Source organism: Chelonoidis abingdonii, chromosome 4 (genome assembly GCF_003597395.2).
Source record: "Chelonoidis abingdonii isolate Lonesome George chromosome 4, CheloAbing_2.0, whole genome shotgun sequence".
Lineage (NCBI taxonomy): Eukaryota > Metazoa > Chordata > Testudines > Testudinidae > Chelonoidis > Chelonoidis abingdonii.
This window is the reverse complement of record NC_133772.1, coordinates 108,386,550-108,407,608: the sequence shown is the minus strand read 5'-3', so window position 1 is coordinate 108,407,608 and position 21,059 is coordinate 108,386,550. Positions and strand designations below refer to the sequence as shown.

General features: G+C 44.4%; 1 protein-coding gene across 4 annotated transcripts in view; it reads right to left on the bottom strand.

Annotated features, from left to right (window-relative positions):
- The window catches only part of TTC6 (tetratricopeptide repeat domain 6), a 162,106-nt gene that overhangs the window by 120,278 nt on the left and 20,769 nt on the right, over positions 1-21,059 (bottom strand). For 2 of the 4 annotated variants that reach the window (XM_032789971.2, XM_032789967.2), the window contains exon 2: positions 10,723-10,803. In XM_032789971.2, the coding sequence (XP_032645862.1) occupies positions 10,723-10,803 (81 nt within the window). Of the gene's footprint in view, positions 1-10,722; positions 10,807-21,059 lie in introns of all 4 variants that reach the window. The other 2 variants (XM_032789965.2, XM_032789969.2) reach the window with 1 other exon arrangement.

Here is a 21,059-nt window from a genome sequence, read left to right as displayed (position 1 = left end):
TATTTACTTTCTCCATACCAGTCATGATTTTATAAACCTCTATCATATCCACCCAAATCATCTCTTTTCCAAGCTGAAAAATCCCAATCTTATTAATCTCTCCTCATATGGAAACCATTTCATACCCCTAATCATTTTGGTTGCCCTTTTCTGAACCTTTTCAATTCTAATATATCTATTTTGAGATGAGGCAACCACACTTGCAGGTAGTATTCAAGATATAGGCATATAATGGATTTATAGAGAATCAATATGATATTTTCTGTCTTATTATCTATCCCTTTCTTAATGATTCCCAACATTCTGTTTGCTTTTTTGACTGCCGCTGCACATTGAGTGGATTTTTCAGAGAATTATCCACAATGACTCCAAGATTTCTTTCTTGAGTGGTAACAGCTAAATTAGACCCCATCATTTTATATGTATAGTTGTGTTATGTTTTCCAACATGCATTACTTTGCATTTATCAACATAAATTTCTTCTGTCATTTTGTTGCCCAGCTTCACCAGTTTGTGAGCTCATTTGTAGTCCTTCGCAGTCTTCTTTGAACTTAACTATTTGAGTAGTTTTGTATCATCTGCAAATTTTGCCACCTCACTGTTTAACACCTTTTTCCAGATCATTTATGAATAAGTTGAATAGGACTGGTCCCCAGTTCAGATCCCAAGGGGGCACCCAGTTACCTCTCTCCATTCTAAAAACTGACCATTTATTCCACCCTTTGCTCCTATCTTTCTTCCCTCTTATCCCATGACAGCTTATTTTGATTAAAATCTTTGGTGAGTGTCCTTGTCGAAGGCTTTCTTAAAATCTAAGTACACTGTATCCCCTGGGTTCTCCTTGTCCACATGCTTGTTGACCCCCTCAAAGAATTCTAGTAGATTAGTGAGGCATGATTTCCCATTACAAAAAATGTTTACTCTTCCCCAACAAATTTCATCTATGTGTCTGACAATTCTGTTCTTTTTTCAACCAGCTTGTCCAGTACTGAAGTCAAGCTAACTGGCCTGTAATTGCTGAGCAAAGAGCCAAATCCTGAGGATGCTCCTGGGATGCCCTGAAGAGGCCCAGTGACTGAGCTGCCATCTCTCCTTCTGGAGCGGGAAGCCAGATCTGGGAGCGCCCCAGGGGTCTTCCACGTTACCAAGCCACCATCCTTCCACTAAGGAAGAACTATCAGTTGTACACATACAAAATGGGAAATGACTGCCAAGGAAGTATCAGAGGGTAGCCGTGTTAGTCTGAATCTGTAAAAGCAGCAGAGAATCCTGTGGCACCTTTATAGACTAACAGACGTTTCGGATCATGAAGCTTTGTGGTGGGTGAATACCCACTTCATCAGATGAATGTAGTGGAAATTTCCAGGGGCAGGTACATATAAGCTAGCAAGCAAGCTAGAGATAATGAGGTTAGTTCAATCAGGGAGGATGAGGCCCTGTTCTAGCAGTTGAGGTGTGAGAGCCAACTACAGAACCAGTTTCTCCTCCCTTGGTTTTCACACCTCAACGGCTAGAAACAGGGCCCATCCTCCCTGATGAACTAAACCTCGTTATCTCTAGCTTGCTTGCTAGAATATATGTACCTGCCCCTGGAAATTTCCCATACATTCATCTGACGAGTGGGTATCACCACGAAAGCTCATGATCCGAAACATCTGTTAGTCTATAAGGTGCCACAGGATTCTCTGCTGCCTAGGAAGAGTACTGTGGAGAGGGATCTAGGGGTCATAGTGGACCACAAGCTAAATATGTCAAAAGTGTAACACTGTTGCAAAAAAAGCAAACATTATTCTGGCTGTATTAAGCAGCTGTTGTAGGCAAGACACAAGAAGTAATTCTTCCACTTATTCGGCACTGATTAGGCCTCAGCTGAACTATTGGGTCCAGTTCTGGGTGCCACTTTTCAGGAAAGATGTGGACAAATTAGAGAAATTCCAGAGAGGAGCAACACAAATGATTAAAAGTCTAGAAAACATGACCTCTGAGGGAAAACTGAAAATATTGGGTTTGTTTAGTCTGGAGAAGAGAAGACTGAGGGGGGACATGATACCAGTTTTCAAGTATACAAAAGGTTGTTACAAGGAGGAGAGAGAAAAAAAATCGTTCTCTTTAACATCTGAGATTAGGACAGGAATGATCTGAAATTGCAGCAAGAGCAGTTTAGGTTGGATGTTAGGAAAAGCTTTCTAACTGTCAGGGTGATTAAGCACTGGAATAAATTGCCTAGGGAAGTGGTCATTAAAGATTTTTAAGAACAGGTTAGACAAAAACCTGTCAGGGATGGTCTAGATAATACTTACTCCTGCCCTGAGTGCAGGGGACTGGACTAGAAGACCTCTCAAGTCCCTTCCAGTCCTACAAGTCTATGATTCTGTGACCTCTCCTAATGGAGTGGGAAGCCAAGCCAAGGGTTCCCCCTGGATTGTGCCCAGGTTACTGAGCTGCCAACTTTCCTTCTGGAGCATGGATGCAGGTACAGAAGTTATTTTCCAATTTTATTCCTACCTGGGAGGCTTCACCCTTCCCCAGACTCGCAAATATAGAGGACTCTCTCCCTTACTGACCTTTGCCCTCTGACCCCTACCAAATTTTACAAATCTAGGGCCTATACTGGCAATATTCTTTTTTCAGAATAGGGCCTTCAGAACATACATAACAATTGTAAGGTCAAACTAGTTTTTTTAAACCAAAATTACAAAGGGGACCTAAATAAGATTTTTTTACAATAGCTGTCTATAATCTAAACTATGGAAATTCTACTGCCCCTCCATAACAGTGTTAAACTTCATCTGTTTCAGTTGCTGAAAATTTGTTAGTAGTTCTTTTTTAGCTTGAGATGTATTTTGTGCTATGACTTGAATTTTTCTAACAATAACTTCTTTTCTGCTAGGAGCAGCTCCCACAATTCTGAACATTTAGGCTAAAATATTCTCTCTGTAGCTCACAGAGGGGGTTCGGTGTTTTGGTGCCACATGGTCTGACCACACCCACTCTGCTCCCGCATGCTGCCAGATGACTTATTCCCATGCTATAAAACTTGCATCATTATTAACAAATACTCCAGAGATAAGTTAATAACTATGTACATTAGAACAAGGAAGACTGTCATATGGTAATGTTCCACATAATATCTGACCCTTTGTTCATGAGCCATCCAGAGTGGATAGAACTGTGGGAGACACTACTAGCAGAAAGGAAATTATCAGTAAGAAATTTTCTATTCTGAAGCCCAGCATCTCCCACAATTCTCAATGACTGGGAAGTAGAGAGCAGTGAACAAATGCAGGAAGGGTTATGAGACAAAAGTATGGTAGGAAAGAAGTATCCCCTTTTTTATGAGGTCATGCAAAAGTTTGTATTATTTATGGGCTACTTCGTGTAGCATCTTCCTGCCAAAGAAGACCTTCTGCAGAAGACAGAAGGTCCACCTTTATGTGAATAATAAAGGTGTTAGCTGTAGACAAAGTGGCTGCTTTGCAAATTTCTGAAGTGCACACACCTATTCGTTCTGCCCATGATGCTCCTAATGATCTCATGTAGTGAGCCTTGATACCTTCCAAGACAGGAACCTCTGATTTGAAGGATTCCACAATACATAGTTGAAACCACATAACAATGGAGGGCTTGGAATTTCGCATGAAGGGGCACAAATAGGGAATCTGATCCTCTCATGGATTCTGCATGTCTAAGATGGATTTTTCAACACTCATCTGATATCTAAGGTATGCCATGCCTTTTCAGTTGTATCTTGTGTGTTTGGACATAATAAAGGAAGCACAGCCACTTTGGAAGTGTGGAAGGAGAAATTTACCTTAGGAAGAAGGATTTTGGTATTCTGAGCACCAGCTTGTCCTCATGGAACAAGCAGGAAGGCTCCTGTATAGATAAGGCTGCCAGCTCTTACACATGCCTCGTGAATGTGACAGCTACTAGGAAGCAAGTCTTAATGGATTTTAAAAAAAGACTAATACTGAAGTCAAACACTGGAAGGGATACCTTGGCTGGTCCCTCAAAACTAGTGGAAGGTCCCATTTTGGAAAGAGTGGCCTGACTAATCGACTGCCAGTGCTCAAAGGAATCTGTGGATTGTCTGCCAGGGAGCCCAAGGATCCTGCAAATAGTTTGCTACTAAAAGCAGACAGCTGATGTGCACTGGTACTGGGCTAATCTGTTTACAGCTTCTTGTAGAAAGTCCAAAACAGTTGGAATTCCTGAATTTCTGGGATTGCACTGTGCTCTTGGCACCAGTTGTCAACTCCGGACCAGATAAAAAAAGAGTATGCTTTTTGTGTTGATACTCTCTGAAATTAAAGCAATATCTTAACAACAGTGGAGGACAGACCAAGACCTTTTAGTACTTCCCTTTCAATAGCCAGGCTATTAGGTGAGCTGTTTCAAATCCAGATGAAGGAGAGGATCTTGCAAGAGAATGTCCAGTCTCCATTAAACCTGGAGTGGGAGCTTTCATGTCAGCTCTATCAGGTCAGAGAACCAACGTCTCCTCAGCTAATGAGGAATTATCAGTATTACCATGTCCTGTGCTCATTTTATTTTCTGGACAACCTTCCACAGTAGAGGAAAGGGTAAAACACATAAAATAGGCCCTGTGGCCAACTGTGTGATAAGGCACTGTTCCCATGGCTCTGGGGTCTGCCTTGTATGTGAAATATTTCAGCCTCTTTTTGTGAACAGGTCAGTTGAAGGGAGGCCAAACACCTGAACAATGAGATAGAAAACTTGATTTAGGCACCACTCAGAGTTGTTGACCCTACACCTGCTGAGCCAGTCTGGTTTTTGGTTCAGGTCCCCTATGATATGGATCACCCTGAGGAAAAGGAGAAACTGTTCTGCCCACCTCATTATTTCTATTGCTTCTGTGTGTAGTGTCAGATTCTTTGTTCCCTTTTAACTGTTTAAATACATGACCATAGTTGTATTGTCTGATTGAGCCAGAATGTAGTTCCCCTTTAGGGTGGCTGGAACCTGTTCAGTGCTAGCTTGACCTCTCTCAGTTCTAAGAAGTTTATCCTGTGAGACTTTTCCTCTTTCCTTCGGAGGCCATTGGCTGCTTGGATCTCCAAGTAAGCTCCCCAGCTCTCCACGCTAGCGTTGGTTGTGAGGACTAAAGGAGCTGCAAGGTAGATCAGCATGCCTTTACAGACCTTGTCATGGTCTGACCACCACTGTAAGAGTTGAACACTTATGTTGGGAGCCATACTTGATCTTTCAGGGGTTCTGTAGAGTGGTCTCAGACCTTTAGTATGAAGGCTTTTGATGTGTGACTGCCCATGAAGCAATCGCTATGCATAACATCAGGAGTCCTAGCAGTTGGAGATATAGTTCTATGGTGGGCCTCCTGTGAATCTGGAGCAAGAAAATAAATTCCTGGGTGAAACAAGAAAACTTTTCTTGGCACTGATGAGGAACCCATGCACCTGGAGGCAATTCAACATCCAACCTAGGGGCCTGTGCACTGCTGACTGTGATGGAGCTTTGATTAGATGTCATCCAGAAAGCGGTACAGGTGAGTTCCTTGCAACCTGAGTCTGGCTATTATAACCACTAATATCTTTATCAAAATCCTGGAGGCCAAGGACAGGCTGAATGTGAGCATCCAGTACTGATGTTTCCTGACATAGGTGAATCTCAGAAGGCTGTAGTGGCATGGTGTGATTGGAATATGGAAATATGTACCGTTAGATCTACTGAAGGCAAAAAGTCTCCTCCCCTTCTGTCATAAACAGATAGTTAAAGGTTAATGTCTCTTTTACCTGTAAAGGGTTAACAAGCTCAGTCAACCTGGCTGACACCTGACCAAAGGACCAATCAGGAGACAAGATACTTTCAAATCTTAATGGAGGGAAGTCTTTGTTTTGTACTGTTTGTTCTGTCCTTTGTTCTCTCTTGGGATTAAGAGAAGCCAGACATGCAACCAGATTCCTCCAATCTTTCTGAAACAGTCTTCCATGTTCAAAATAGTAAGTATTAGCTAGAAAAGGTGGATTAGATTTATGTTTGTTTTCTTTATTTGCAAATGTGTATTTTGCTGGAAGGATTTTACCTCTGTTTGCTGTAACTTGTACTTAGGCTGGGAGGAGTCCCTCTGGTCTAGGTGTAAGCTGAGACCCTGTAAACATTTTTCCATCTTGATTTTACAGAGATAATTTTTACTTTTTCTTTCTTTAATTAAAAGCTTTTCTTTTTAAGAACCTGATTGATTTTGTCCTTGTGTAAGACCCAAGGGGAAGGCGGAGGGAAAGGTTAATTTCTCTCTCTGGTCTGAACTCACCAGGGATTGGTGGGGGGAAGGAGAGGAGGGGGGAAGGAATTTCTCTCTGTTTTAAGATTCAAGGAGTTTGAATCACAGTAATCTCTCAGGGTAACCCAGGGAGGGGAAAGTCTGGGAGGGGAAAGGTAGGGGAATGGTTTATTTCCCCTTGTTTTAAGACCCAAGGGGTTTGCATCTTGGTCTCCCCAGGGAAGGTTTTGGGGGGACAAGGAGTGCACCAGACACTGAAATCTGTGGTTGGTGGCAGCATTATCAGATCTAAGCTAGGAATTAAGTTTAGAGGAGTACATGCAGGTCCCCACTTTCTGGACGCTAAAGTTCAAAGTGGGAAAGAGACTCTGACACCTCCACATAGGTATGGGGGGAGTAGCACCATAGATGCCAGTATCAACATCCAAAACTTTCATTTTTTTCATCCACTAATTAAGTCTTTTGAGGTGAGCTCTGATACACCCCATATATTTCTGTACAATGAAGAAGATGGAGTAGAACCCAGAGAACTTTTCTTTTGAGGGAACACTCTCTATTAGTCCGATATCCAGAAGATGAGATAATTAATTCTGGATCAGATTGTGTTACATGGCATCGTTGTAGCTGGATGAAGAATGCATGGGGTGGAGACTGCAACTCGGGAAGCATCCCTGGTTCACTATTTCCCTGGCCCACTTTTCTGTGGTCAATGAAAAATTCCTCTAGGAAATGGGAAAACCTGCCCCATAACGTCTGCTCCGAGTGGAGGCCTGTGCAATTTTTGTCATAAAGTGGATTTTTCTGGACGGCGGAGGTCCCTCTGGATTTCCCTCCAAGACCTCGATTCCACTGTTTTCCATTGGGGAATCTATTGTCCTCACAGAGATACCAGCAAAGGGACAAGAAGAGAAAGAAGCACCTCCTGCTGAAGGCTGGTCTATAGTCTCTCTCCTGAGGGCTCTTAGTGGGGAAGGGAGACACTGTTTGGATATTGTGTCATCAGCCACCACCTTTTCCAGCTTTTCTCCAAAATGGAGGGTGCCTATAAACTTGGCCAAGCATAGGACCTGTTTAGAGTTAGCGTCCACCTTCAAGGGACAAAGCCATAGGTGTGCCCAGCTAGTGAGCTGGAAGCCATGAATCAGGCTGACACCTCACAGCATCCATTGATGCATCAGCTGCAAATACTGTTGCTAGGAAGACTTTCTTTAAAGTGGAGCCAAAGTCAGGGTGATCTCTGCCCTTAAAGCTTTGAGATTATTCAGCCAGGAACGAGATGCTCCTACAAAGTTGTAGTTGTCAGGGACACTCAACGGAGGCTTCAAAGTCCTTTTGAAAGTGGTCTCCATCTTCTTATCTGTGGGGTCCATAAGGTAGAACTCCCCAAGGAAATACCATATGTCATAAACAGATAGCTAAGGGTTAATGTTTCTTTTACCTGTAAAGGGTTAACAAAGGGAACCAAACACCTGACCAGAGGCCCAATCGAAAACCGGATTTTTCAAAGCTCAGGAGGGAAATTTTTTGGGTCTTTGTTCTTTTTCTTTGTCTGTCTCTCGCTATGAGAGGCTTTCTTTCATCTTCAAGCTTCTAATCTTCAGTTTCAAAAGTGTGAGTACAAAGGTAGCAAACACTAGGCTTCATATGTTTTGTTTGTATTTACATGTGGTAGTTGCTGGAATGTTTAAATTGTATCGTCTTTTTGAATACATCTGTTTATTCATATTTTTCTTTTAAGTAATAGTCCCTGTGTATTGTCAACTTAATGCGAGATCACATGTTCATGTGGTTTTTTCTTTCTTTTTTATATAAAAGCTTCCTTTTAAGACTTGTTTGAGTTTTTCTCTCCTGGGTAGGCTAAGAACGAAGGGAAGGGAATTCGTCTTTGTGTTAGACTCTAGGAGGGTAAAGCTCTCAGCACCAGAATTGGTGGGAGGGAAGAGAGACAGAACATTTCTGGTTTCCCTTGTATTTGGGGTTTTGTCTCTTTGTGGAATAGAGGAAACTGCTTCTTGGTATTGTGATGTAAAGAGATTTGCATCAGTAACTCTCAGGTTAGCCCAGAAGAAACGTCTGGTGGAGAAGAGAGGGGTAAGGAAGTGGGTTATTTCCCTTTGTGGTAAGACTTCAGGGCTTCTGAGTCTTCGGGTTCCCCAGGGAAGGGTTTGGGGAGACCAGAGGGAGCCAAAACCCTGGAATTTTTGGCTGGTGGCAGCGAGATCAAATCTGAGCTGGTAATTAAGCTTAGAGGGGTTCATGCTAACTTCTCTGGTTATGAACGCTAAGGTTCAAATCTGAGTAAGAAGTTATGATACCATATCCCTGGCAAAGGATGTTGCAGTGGCATCCACCTTTGGGGTGTCTGCAATAGAGCCCTTTAGTTCTTGAATATTATATAGCCTGAGGTCACTCTTGTTAATGTGGTTGGCCTTATCAGGCTCACTCCATTCATTCCTAAACACTTCATAGAAGGCAGAGTGAAGGGCTATTGCCATCTCAGGGGAAGTTTTTGAGGAGACAAATTTACTCTGGGGCTTACTCACAGGAACCTGCTCAGGTTTCAGAGGCAGACAGCTCACCTTCTCCAGAGAAGGAGTGAAAGAGGAAGAGGAGTCAGGGAACCTATATCACCTGGATTTTTTGAACTTTTTCTTTCCCTTTTTAGATTTTTTTTAAACCTTTTTGTGCTCTTTAGTAGCACAGAAGCTCTGCTGCAGATTTGGTGAGGACTTTTGTGGCTTGTCTTTCTTAGAACCTGGAATCCTCTCAAGAGGTCTGTCTCAGAATCTGCCTACTGGGTTCCATTTCCTCTCAGAGCAGGGAGGGGGAAACTCATTGTTAGAGCTTTCCTGAGCTTGGGAGGGAGGGGGCTGATTAGAAGCCCTGCTTCTTTCCCCATGGTGCTCTGACCTACTTAACGAGTGTGGGGGATGGGACTTGTGGCCCCAAAAGCCTCCCCTTTTTGTTCTGCAGTGGTCCCCTGGTATTTACCCCTGAGTCAAGTGGTCCGGGTCCTCCTTGCTTTTGGAGCCTCTCCCAGCTCTGCACTGGGGGTTCCTGGTCCATTTTTCCCCAATTAGCATCATGGCTGCCTCAGTGACTGGGTGACCCTCACCCGCCTGTCTGACTCATAATCACGGGAATTAAGAGAGGCTGGATGCCGGGTGAACACAACTCACTACCTTCCAAGCCTGAGAAAGCTGCCTCATATATAGAGCAACACTTGGATTTGACCTGGTGCTTTCTTGGCTACTCTGCCATGCCTGTAAGGGTCAGAATAGCCAGCAAGGAAGATACTGTAGTGGAAACTCAGAGAGGGTTAAACCAGAGAAGTTAACCAACCCAGGGAGGAATGCTGCTCCCCACTGCCCAGAAAACTCAACAGAAAAGTTAAAAGAGAAGGAGTAAGGATGGAAGCAAATGAAACTACTACTGTATTCTGATGCAGAGGCAGAGAATCTGGTGGCAAGCAGAAGTACAGTGAGTTTGGCCAGACCAGGCAGCACCACAGCACTGATCAGCCTCCATGAGCTGCAGAGAGATGTAAGCCGCCTAGGCATCCAGAACTTCATGAGACACAGGGCTACAGATATTTGTATCCTACAGGACAAATTTCTCAACATAATGTTTCCTGCTGTGCAATTTTTCCTTCATTGCCTATATTTATTTTATACAGCATCTGCAGTATTTCATAAGTTAAGACTAAAAACAATCAATTCCTCTATGGATAAATGGACTTACAAAGAAAGGTGGAATAGTAACCAAAAGGAACTACAATGAATTGCACTAAATATTAATACTAATAGGGATTTTTGCTCAAAAATTGATGGCATGGTCTCGTCTATGGTTCCTACAATGGGTGACCTGAAAACTTGAAAAGAGACATACAGCAAGGACATATACTACTCAATACATTATATATCTCTCAGCTGCTCAGTTTACAACTGTGAGCAATACTAAGAACTTGTCTAAGCTTAAATGTGTAACTATATATAGCTAGAATGTAGGTTACAGAAAAATAAAATATACACACAAATATATAAGAATTTTTATTTACTCAAGGGCCCACTCAATACAAGCACTTAACTCAAATAAATGATTAATCATGTTTATTATTTGTAGTGCTTAGGGACCAACCAAGAACAGGGACCCCTTGTGCTGGCACTGTACAGAGTAGTGTACTTCCTGGCCCTCAAAAGTACTTGCCATTGATTTCAGTGGGATTTTGCATATGTCCAATAGTAGGAGACTCAGATCCCGGGGGAGACAGAGAAAAAGGAAGTAAGAAAAAGAACTGCATATTTGACTTTTATGCAGTATTATAAATGTTGTAAAACACTATTTCATTTCCTTTCACTTTTATCAGTTTGAAACATGAACTGCCTATCTGAGCAAGACAGCAAGCAAACACAAGCACAATAACATATTATGTTTTAACATTCCTAGATAACACTGAACTTTACCAGGCTCGGTTGCTGAAAACTTGTCACTATTTCTTCATTAGTTTCAGATTCAGTCTTCTTTTCCTGAGACTCAGCTGATGTCTGCTTTGCAAAGAAGAAAGAAAATTAAGTATGATTTTATGACATATTTTTTTCCTACAAAACACCAACGAAGTGATATATTCTCATCAGCATGAGTTTTGTTTTTCACTGCAAACGCTGATTAATTAATTTGAAACTGGTAAGTACATTTATGGACAAATGATCTTAGGCCCCTATCCTACAAACACTTTTGCACATGCTTAATTTTACTACCATGAGTAATCCCTCAAGGGACTTACTTATGGTAGTAAAGTTAAGCACATGCAAAAGTTTAATCTCCCAGTTCTTTTTTTCTTCCTAAAGTCATGCTCATGTTATCAACCTTTAATAAATGTATCTCACTATGTATGAAAATTTTATATTTTACATAGCAGTTTTATTTTATCCAAGAGATCTCACTTGTTCTTCAGTAAGATAGAAAATGTTAAAATAAGTTTAAGGAAAAATCTGTATTTATATTTAATCTATATTCTATTTATATTCACTAAATAGGCATGCCCTGAAAACCCAAAGACCAGCGCTTCAGCTGTACTAAATCAGGATAGCTCCACTGATTTACACATGCTGAAAAGCTGGCCCAAAACTTGTTTGCATTCTGTGGAAGTCATAACATGGAACATACATCATGAAGATCCCACTAACACTTACATTTTGAGTAGTAGGTATGCTTAAAACTTCAGGTTTCCAGTAAAAGTATATAAAGAGGTTGCTATTCATCCTACTAATGATCAAAAAGTGTATCTTAAAGCAGTGGAATGAGATAAGAGCTCCTGACATATAAGAACAGATAGAACACATTTAACATCATCTTCCCAAGCTGGAACACACTACCTTCCTCCTTTTGCTACATTTGCACATATCGCAAGCATAGTCAATAATGGACTATCATTTACTGGCCACCATCAGTATGTTTAGTGTTGTGTATTTGGTTGTCCTGGTAATAGCCCCTGGCTGTTGCTATGGCAACTGAGTTAGATTATTAGGGGATAGCCCTGCCAGTTTTGGCTGGTTTGGTTAGTTCAGTGTGTGTAAATAAATGGTTGCTTTTTAAGGCTTACAGCTCTCCGGTCTCCAGTGATTTCTTCCTAAACCTGCTGCCCCCAAGGATACAACAAAGTGGCAATGAGGATAGAACACCTGTGCTGCGCCAGCAACAGAAGGAAGTAGAAGTCAAGCTAAAGAAAGAAAAAAAAAAAACTACCACCAAACTCTTTTAGCTGCTTCTTGTTGGCACTGACTGTGAAACTGAAACTAAAACCATGACTACACTTACACTTTTGAGCAAGATATAGTGCAATGGCATGTGTATACTGAGCGTTTTGAGCTTTTTCTTATTGCAAATGACATTACAGAAGCGAAGAAGGTGCCAATATTCTTGAGTGTTGTAGGAGCTAAAACCTACTCCCTGCTACGCAGCTTACTATACCCTGTTAAGCCTGAGACCAAATCTTACAGTGACACTGTGGAAATCCTGGGGTCTCATTTTTCTCCAAAACCACTGGTAGTTGCTGAAAGATATAGGTTCCACAAAAGAGACCAAAAAGAAGATAAAACAGTTGTACAATTTGTAGCAACTTTTAAAAAGCTAGCAGAACCCTGTGAATTTAAGGAGATGTTAAAGGATGCCCTGCGTGACAGGTTAGTGTGTGGCCTGTACAGTGAAGCTATACGGAAGCGCCTACTGACAGAGGCTCAGCTTACTTTACAGAAGGCTGTTGCTATTGCATTCTCCATGGAACTGGCTACAAAGGAGGCACAATACATCTGTGCATCTCCTAAGGTGCATAAAGTGTCACACGAACCTATGCACAAAACTGCAGAGTCAGGAATGTTACCACTGTGGTAAGCCGGGTCACCAGGCATCAGAATGCTGGTGTAAGGACCTGGTATGTCGACACTATGGCAAAAAGGGACACACTGCGTGTGCCTGTAAACACAGGAAAAAGAGGCCTGTGGTCTGGCCGACCAAAAGGGGAACCCTTCATACCTTAGAGCAGACCCAGGATGACCAAGGTGACACCTCATCGCAAGAAGAAGTGCCACTGCATGTTTTGTCTTTGGCAGTGGGTTCACATGAATACTGGGTAACCCCATTGTTGGATGGCAAACCTATACGCATGGAACTGGACACCGGTGCAGCTGTCTTGCTGGTCTCCGAGACTGTGTATAAAGAAAAGCTACAGCATCGTCCGCTTAAAGTAACAAAAACTGTTCTGAAGACGTATACAGGAGATGCTGTGCCCATGTTGGGCACTATTGATGTTAAGATGAAGCTCAATGGACAGGCTGCTAAATTGCTACTGTTTGTGATGAGAGGTAATTACCCAGCCTTAATGGGTAGGTCTTGGCTTGGAAAGATTCAACTGAACTGGGCAGAAGTGCACCAAATGACTAAAGAAGAAACCAGTCTGACTACTTGTCATGGAGTGTGGGGGAGTCAGGGCCATGCACCCCCGGCTTCCTGTAATTCACCTTGACTCTCAGCCAGCCAGAAAAGCAGAAGGTTTATTTAGATGACAGGAACACAGTCCAAGACAGGTCTTACAGGCACAGACAACAGGATCCTCCCCAATTAAGTCCATCTTGGGGTCCCAGGAGCACTACAGCCCCACTGGGAGGTCAGAGCCTTGTCTGTGCTTCCCTCCATTCCCCAGCCAGCTCCTGAAAACCCCTCTGACTCCTCAGCGTCTCCTCCCCCAAGCCTTTGTTCAGCTTCCCGGGCAGAGGTGTCACCTGGCCTCTAACCCCTTCCTGGGTTCTCAAGTTACATGCTCAGGCATCGTCCCTCAAGGCCAGTCTCCCATCCCCCAGTACAAATCGTCCTCCCAGGCCAACACTCCCCACTCAGCATTCACAGACCACAGTAAGAACAGTCTCAGTTCGTCACACTACTATACTAAGGAAACATGCTGCTGTTTTTGGAGAGGATCTGGAAAGTATGAAGGGAATCACTGTGACATTGAACATTAAACCTGAGAGTCAACCAAAATATCTGAAAGCCCGACCTGTGCCATATGCCATCAGGCCAAAAGTTGAAGTGGACCTGGAGTGCCTGGTCTCCAATGGAGTCTTAATACCAGTAACCCATAGCCCATGGGCCACTCCTATCGTTCCAATAGTGAAGAAAGATGGCTCCCTCCGGATCTGCAGTGATTTTAAAGTCACTGTCAGCCCAGTGTTGTGTGCAGAGCAATACCCGCTTCCCCGCACCGATGACCTCTTCACAGGCCTGGCTGGGGGACAAAAGTTCAGTAAGACTAATCTGAGTCAAGTGTATTTGCAGATGCATGCTGATGAAAAGTCCCAAGAGCCGTTGACTATTGTGATTCATAAGGGGCTTTATCGATACTGTCGCCTACCCTTCGGAATAACGTCTGTTCCTGCCCTGTTCCAGAGGGCTATGGACGAGATCTTGTGTGGCTTGCCAGTTCAGTGCTATCTGGATGACATCCTGGTCACTTGAGGAAATGAAGAGGATCACTTAAAGAATTTAGAGGCTACCCTACAAAGACTGGAAGAATATGGCCTATGAGTCCACAAAGACAAGTGTGAATTCTTCCAGCCCTCTGTTGAATATTTGAGACACATCATTGATGCTGTGGGTCTTCATAAGGCCCCTGAAAAAGTTAAGGCTATTGTGGAGGCTCCCCAACCTCAAAATGCTAGCCAGCTGCGCTCATTTCTAGGACTATTGAACTATTATGGAAAGTTCATCTCACACTGTTAAAACCACTTCACGAACTCCTTGGGCAGAAATGGGACTGAAGCCTGTAATGTTGCATTTAATAAAGCTAAAGATGCATTGCTAAATTCTGAAGTTCTAACACACTTTCATCCATCCTTACCCCTACAATTGGCCTGCGATGCCTCCCCACATGGGGTAGGAGCAGTCGTGTCACACATTATGCCTTCGGGAGAAGAGAGACTTATTGCTTCTGCTTCACATACTCTAAGCAAAGCAGAAACTAACTATGCCCAAATCGAACGTGAGACATTGGGAATCGTTTTTGGAATTTGGAAGTTTCATAAGTACCTGTTTGGGCGGAAGTTTACTCTTCTCACAGACCATAGAGCTCTGACATCAATTTTTGTACCCTACATAGGCATCCCCCCATTAGCTGCTAGTCGTATACAAGATTGGGCATTGTTACTTTCAGCGCACATATATGAAATCAAATATAGGAAATCCACTCTGCACAGCAATGCAAATGGTCTCTCAAGGTTGCCTTTGCTAGTCAAACATCAAGATACTGCCCAAAAGGAAATCATCTACTTTGAACAGGGAAAGAATACACCCATCACTGCTACTCAGACAAAGAAGGCAATTCACACTGACCCAGTATTGTCCCAAGTTATGGACCTGATGATGCATGGCAAATCTTGACAAACCTCTCCAGTCTCACCCAACCTTGTTACCTACATGTCCAAGACAATGGAGTTATCAATCCAATCTGGTTGTTTGTTTTGGGGGAGACGTGTCATTATCCCACCGCCACTGAGATCACAGATGTTAGAACAGCTGCATTCCGGTCACTGTGGAATAGAGCACATGAAGGAAATTGCACAAAGCTATTTTTGGTGGCTTGGATTGGACAGTGCTATTGAAGAGAAGGCAAGAATGTATATGTCATGTCAGGGTGTCAGGAATGCACCCCAGTGGGCGTCCCTACACCCCTGGAACTGGCCTGAAAACCCGTGGAAATGTATTCACGTTGACTTCACTGGCCCCCTTGAAGGAAGCATGTTCTTGGTGGTGGTAGATGCCCATTCTGAATGGCCAGAAGTCTCTATAATGCAGTCCACTACTGCAGAGAGTACTATCCAAAAACTATGGGGACTCTTTAGTCGTTTCGGTCTGCCAGAACAACCTGTGAGCGACAACGGACCACAGTTCGTCTCTCAGGAGTTTCAAAATTTTATGAAAGCAGGGTGTCGATGGACATGAGACTTGCAGGGAATCCTCCAGGGAGAAGCTCTGGAAGGTTTCCAAGAGGTACTTGTTAATTCTCTGCTGCAGATTCCAAAGGATTGCAGCCTTGTTAGTTCCCCCACTGTAGGAAACTGTACCATGCCATTTAGCGAGCACTGGAGCTGGGACCAAAACGGCACATAGCTGAGCTGCATATAGACCGAGGTGAAAGCCGCAAGCATTCAGCAGCTGAGCCCTGGTTTCTCTGGTCACCCTCAGCAGCAAGATATCAGCCAGCAGGTTAGTTACTTGTGAAAAAGGGTGGGATAATTTTAGAATGAGATCCCTGCAAAGGTGCCCTGCAAGCCATGACCTTTCTGTCCATATGCACAACAGCCTTCCCCCACTCCCGAAACTCACCATGACTGGGGTGCGTGCGGAGCTGTGTGCCTGCCTAGAGTCTCAGAGGGAAAGTGATTTCTACTAACAAAATACCCTTTTTACTAAAATGTTTCAATTGTTTGCTGGAATGTAACAATCCCTTTTCTGTTCAGCACAGACCTTGAAGAAGACACCACGCAACCTCGCAGACCAGCTGCAGCACATAAGAAAAAGTTTAGGCACAGCAAAGAAGGCATGTTCCACAAGGTTATACAGCAGGATGAGAGACAGACCAGGGAATGGAAAGACTGCTGGGAAGCCAAAAGGCAGGACAGAAAAGAGAATGCTGCTTTTGCTAGGCAACCGACAGAGCGGATGATAAAAGTTATGGAGGATCATACAGAGATGCTCAAGTCTCTGATGGTTCTGCTCAATCTGCAGCTGTCAGTTTGAGTGCCACTGCAGCAGATGTACAATTATTTGCCAACCCCACCCCCATCTATGCCCACACATTCCTTTTCACTTCACAGCACTCCTGAGTTTCCCTATCACTCCACCCCTCTCACAGCTTGCACAATGATAGCTGAAGCTATACACCGTTGTGAAGTTTTACCCTTTTTAACAATAAATAAGGCTAAGGTATTTAATGATAAAGTGTTTTTATTCTGTGTTATACAAAAGCATACAGCAATCAATTCACTCTCGGGAACAGGTTCCTAAAGCATTGTGTTGCAAGGATCTTGGGCCCCAAAATTGTACATGGATGCAACAGGGAAGCAACTCCAAAGCAGACATGTGTTACTGCCCCTCATTGTCAAAGTGGTTCCTCAAAGCCTCTCTGATGTTAATAGCAGCCTCCAGGGTCCTCTGACAGCCCTAGCATCTGGCTGTTCAAACTGCAGCCAAGTGCTCTGCCTCAGTGCTCCACACGTGAGCAAATATTTCACCCTTAGATTCACACACATTATGCAAAGTGCAGCACGCAGCTATGACCATGGGAATATTATCCCTGGTAAGGTCTAGCCCTGCCATTTAAACACCTCAAGCGAGCTTTCGAACGGCCAAAGGCACATTCGACTACCATGCGGCACCTGCTCAGCCTGTTGTTAAAACGCTCCTTGTTGCTGTCCAGGTGCCCTGTGTAAGGTTTCATGAGCCAGGGCTGTTAGGGGTAAACTGAGTCTCCCAGGATTAGTATGGGCATTCCAAATCCCCCACTGTGAACTTGTGGTCTGGAAAGAAAGTACCCGGCTCTGTACATGCCACTGTTCCTGAAGATGTATGTGTCATGCACCTTTCCAGACTAGCCTGCATTGATGTCCATGAAATGCCCCCGGTGATCCACAAGCACCTGCAACACCATGAGATGTATCCCTTCCTACTGATGTATTCAGAGGCAAGGTGGTCTGGCACTAAAATTGGAATGTGTGTGCCATCAATCGCCCCACCACAATTACGGAAACCCATCTCTGCAAAGCCATCCACCATTTCATGTACATTTCCCAGAGTCACGGTCCTACGCAGGAGGATGCAATTTATTGCCCTGCACACTTGGGGTATGTCTACACTACAAAATTAGGTCAAATTTATAGAAGTTGATTTTTTTAGGAAGCAATTTTATACAGTCGATTGTGTGTGTCCCCACTAAGCGCATTAAGTTGGTGGAGTGCGTCCACAGTACCGAGCCTAGCATTGACGTACTGAGGTTAGTGGAGCATTGCACTGTAGGTAGCTATCTCAGAGTTCCCATAGTCTCCACCACCCACTGGAATTCTTGGTTGAGCTCCCACTGCCTGATGAGGCAAAAACATTGTCATGGGTGGTTTTGGGTACATGTCATTGGTCACCTCTCCCTCCGTGAGAGCAACGGCAGACAATCGTTTCACGCATTTTTTCCGCCCAGATGCCATACCACGGCAAGCATGCCACCCGCTCAATTCAGCTGCCGCTGTTGTGTCCTGTGTGCTGCTGGCAGCAGACGGTACAATAGGGCTGCAAATCATCGTAACGCTTCCGCTGCCACTCTGCTCTCCTGCTCTGGCAGCTGACGGTACAGTTGGGCTGAAAAACATCATCATGCTTCCGCTGCCACTCTACTCTCCTGCAGATGCTATACTACAGCAAGCATGGAGCCCGCTAAGATCACCAAGAAAGTTATGAGCACTGTAAACACCTCGCGCATTATCCTGCAGTATATGAAGCACCAGAACCTGCAAAAGCAGGTGAGGAGGCAACAGCAGCGCGGTGACGAGAGCGATGAGGACATGGACACAGACTTCTCTCAACACATGGGTCCTGGCAATTTGGACATCATGATGGAAATGGGGCAGGTTCATGCCGTGGAACGCTGATTTCTGGGCCCGGGAAACAAGCACAGAATGGTGGGAGTGCATAGTGTTGCAGGTCTGGGATGATTCCCAGTGGCTGCAAAACTTTTATATGCATAAGGGCACTTTCATGGAACTTTGTGACTTGCTTTCCCCTGCCCTGAAGCACAAGAATACCAAGATGAGAGCAGCCCTCACATTTCACAAGCAAGTGACGATAGCCCTCGGGAATCTTGCAATGCCAGACAGCTACTGGTCAGCCAGGAATCAATTTGGAGTGGGCAAATCTACTGTGGGGGCTGTTGTGATCCAAGTAGCCAATGCAATCACTGAGCTGCTGCTATCAAGGGCAGTGACTCTGGAAAATGTGCGGGTCATAGTGGATGGCTTTGCTGCAATGGGATTCCCTAACTGTGGTGGGGTGATAGACGTAACGCATATGCCTATCTTGGGACTGGAGCACCAAGAAAGCGAGTACATAACCGAAAGGGATACTTTTCAATGGTGCTGCAAGCACTGGTGGATCACAAGGGACGTTTCATCAACATCAACGTGGGATGGCTGGGAAAGGCACATGACATTCACATCTTCAGGAACACTGGTCTGTCTGAATGGCTGCAGCAAGGAACTTTCTTTCCAGACCAGAAAATAACCGTTGGGGATGTTGAAATGCCTATACTTATCCTTGGGGACCCAGCTTACCCCTTAATGCCATGGCTCATGAAACCATACACACGCAGCCTGGACAATAGTCAGGAGCTGTTCAACTATAGGCTGAGCATGTGCAGAATGGTGGTAGAATGTGTATTTGGATGTTTAAAAGCACGCTGGCGCAGTTTATTGACTCAGTTAGACCTCAGCAAAACCAGTATTCCCATTGTTATTACTGCTTGCTGTGTGCTCCACAATATCTGTGAGAGTAAGGGGGAAGACGTTTATGGTGGGATGGGAGGTTGAGGCAAATCGCCTGGCCGCTGATTACACGCAGCCCAACACTAGGGCAGTTAGATGAGCACAGCAGGGTGTGCTATGCATCAGAAAAGCTTTGAAACCCAGTTTAATGACTGGCCAGGCTATGGTGTGAAAGTTCTGTTTGTTTCTGCTTGATGAAAACCCACCCCCTTGGTTTACTCTACTTCCCTGTAAGCCAACCACCCTATCCTCCCCACTTCGATCACCGCTTGCAGAAGCAATAAAGTAATTGTTGCTTCACATTCATGCATTCTTTATTAATTAGTCACAGAAATAAGGGGATAACTACCAAGGTAGCCTGGGAGGGGTGGTGGAGGAGTGAAGCACCAAGTGGGGTGGTGGAGGATGGGAGGAGGGAAGGACAAAGCCACACTGCACTTCAAATCCTATTGAATGCCAGCTTTCTGTTGCTTGGACAGTCCTCTGGAGTGGAGTGATTGGGTGCCAGGAGTCCCCCTCCCTGCATTCTTGGGCGTCTGGATGAGGAAGCTATGGAACTTGGGGAGGAGGGTGGTTAATTACACAGGGGCTGCACCAGCGGTCTGTGCTCCTGCTGCCTTTCCTGCACCTCAGCCATACGCCAGAGCATATCAGTTTGATCCTCCAGTAGCCTCAGCATTGCTTCCTGCCTCCTCTCATCACACTGCCGCCACCGCTCCTCTTGTTCCCGTCACCTCTCATCTTGCACGTCCCTCCTGTCATTGTGTTCATTTGTGCTTTCCTGGACTCTGACATTGTGTGCCTCCATGCATTCCACTGGGCTCTTTCAATGCAGGAGGACTGCATGAGCTCAGAGAACATTTCATCGCGAATGCGTTTTTTTCGCCTTCTAATCTTCGCTAGCCTCTGGGAAGGAGAAGATAGTGTGAGCGTTGAAACATCTGCAGCTAGTAGTGGCTAACAGTGGGGATGAATTCTTTTCAGCCACAGGCACACAGCCCAGCAGGAACAGCCACCTCTGAATGTCCCCTTAATAAAATTCCCCTATTTCAACCAGCATAACACAGAGAGATAAAGAACGGATGTTGCTTGACTGCATTCCAGTAGCTTTACTGGCCACGAATACATCCCAAGTCTTCAGGGCAAATTAATCATTAAACATGCTTGCTTTTAAACCATGTATTATATTTACAAAGGTACGCTCACCAGAGGGGCCTTCTCCGCCTTCAAGGTCCAAGAGCCCGAGTTGAGAGGGTAATGTCTCCAGGGTGATAAACAGTTCCTGGCATTAGGAAGAATGGTTTCTCCACTTGCCTGCTGTGTGCTATCTTCAACCTCCTCCTTCTCATCATCTTCCTTGTCTCCAAAATCCTCATCCTTGTTGTGTAACACTCCCTTGCAGGAGTCCACATACAGGGGTAGGGTAGTTGTAGGGGCACCCCCTAGAATTGCATGCAGCTCCTGATAGAAGTGTCTGACCCGTTTGCCTCTTTGGTAGGCTTGCCTGAGCTCCTTAAGTTTCACACGGCACTGCTGTGGGTCCTTGTTATAGCCTCTGTCCTTCATGCCCTTGGAGATTTTTTCAAATACTTTGGCATTTCGTCTTTTGGAATGGAGTTCTGATAGCACGGATTCGTCTCCCCATACATCAGTCAGATCCAGTACCTCCCATTCGGTCCATGCTGGAGCTCTTCTGTGATTCTGGGACTCCATGGTCACCTGTGCTG